Consider the following 1,263-nt stretch of genomic DNA (forward strand, 5'->3'; position numbering starts at 1 on the left):
GGATGAGATTTAGAAATATCAATTTTGTTTTTTAATTTTTAGAAAATTTATTTCAATTATGGATTAATGGAGATTTTTTTTATTCGTTAGGGGAAATCTTCATAATTGAGAATCGAAAAAATTGCTAAAAAACGAATGTTTTGTTCCTAAGGCTGGTTTCTTCGTTCCACGTCACATATATTAATATACTTTTCTTTACCTTTTCCATTACCGATATTTAGCTGTATTTTTGTCATTCAAATGTTCATTATACATTTTGCGCAGTAAATTTACATCAACTTCATGATTGATTCTAGGGGACAAAAAATTTTCCATATTCCACGTAGTTTCCCGACCAGCCTTACCCTTCGCTTCCAATCCATCATAATCATTCCATAAATTATTTTTTCGTTCTGGATAAACTGGCAGCTCTGTTGGCCTTAACGACTTTGATGACTTTGATGAAATTGATTCCCTAGCAGACGCTTTTCTTGATTGGTTCTTTTTTGGATCTGAACATGTTCCAAGCAAATCACTGAAACCAGCCAATTGTGAAAAACTGTCACCAGATAAGGGCTGACAACCGGCAGGCATTATCCCCAAAAATCCCAAGAAGCCATTTGTACCACAATTTGATGCTCCTAACTTTTCTGATGAAGCTGGTTTGGCCGTTATGGTTGGACGAGGTTTTGTTAAAAATGGTTTTGTTGGACGTACTGAATTTATTGGTCGACGTGGTCTAGGTGTTGTTCTACGTATCAAAATTGTGGATCTAATCATTGTCCTTATTAGTTGTTGTGCACATCCTGGATGTCCTGGATGACAAGGTTGGACATTATCAGAAATGCTTTCATCATTCGGAAGAAAGATGAAGCTGTTGACTCCATCAATGATGAGTGTTCCACCATTCTTATTTTCATCTCTCCCTTTATTTAGTACTTCTTCTTCTGAGTAGTCATCCAAAGATACTAGCTCATCAGAAGCTTCATCAATCCGGCTATGTTTAGAAATTGGGGTACTATTCACTTGAGACAAATATATGATCACGATAATGATGATTTGATAGCTTTTCGACATCTTGTGCGACAATTGATGGCCGAATATGATTCAAAGATTTCCCCACCGACAGATTTTTTATCAGAATTCTGCTAAGTGGTTTTTTCAGATTGATGTTATGCTATTCGATTATATTCCGAAATGGTGACTGTGCTGAGTACTTAGATTAGATCTAATTAATGGCGTCATAATTTTGAGATTCAGGATGGCTGTTTTTATCGAAAGAAA

General features: G+C 35.6%; 1 protein-coding gene across 1 annotated transcript in view; it reads right to left on the bottom strand.

The window, feature by feature from the left end:
* The window catches only part of LOC117175315, a 3,959-nt gene extending 2,903 nt beyond the window's left edge, over nucleotides 1-1,056 (bottom strand). The window contains exon 1 of the mRNA XM_033365024.1: nucleotides 200-1,056. Within this exon, the coding sequence (XP_033220915.1) occupies nucleotides 208-1,056 (849 nt within the window). The 3' untranslated portion in view covers nucleotides 200-207. The remainder of the gene's footprint in view (nucleotides 1-199) is intronic.
* Between the last annotated feature and the right edge of the window lie 207 nt (nucleotides 1,057-1,263).

The sequence above is a fragment of the Belonocnema kinseyi genome, chromosome 6, assembly GCF_010883055.1.
Source record: "Belonocnema kinseyi isolate 2016_QV_RU_SX_M_011 chromosome 6, B_treatae_v1, whole genome shotgun sequence".
In the NCBI taxonomy this organism is placed as follows: domain Eukaryota; kingdom Metazoa; phylum Arthropoda; class Insecta; order Hymenoptera; family Cynipidae; genus Belonocnema; species Belonocnema kinseyi.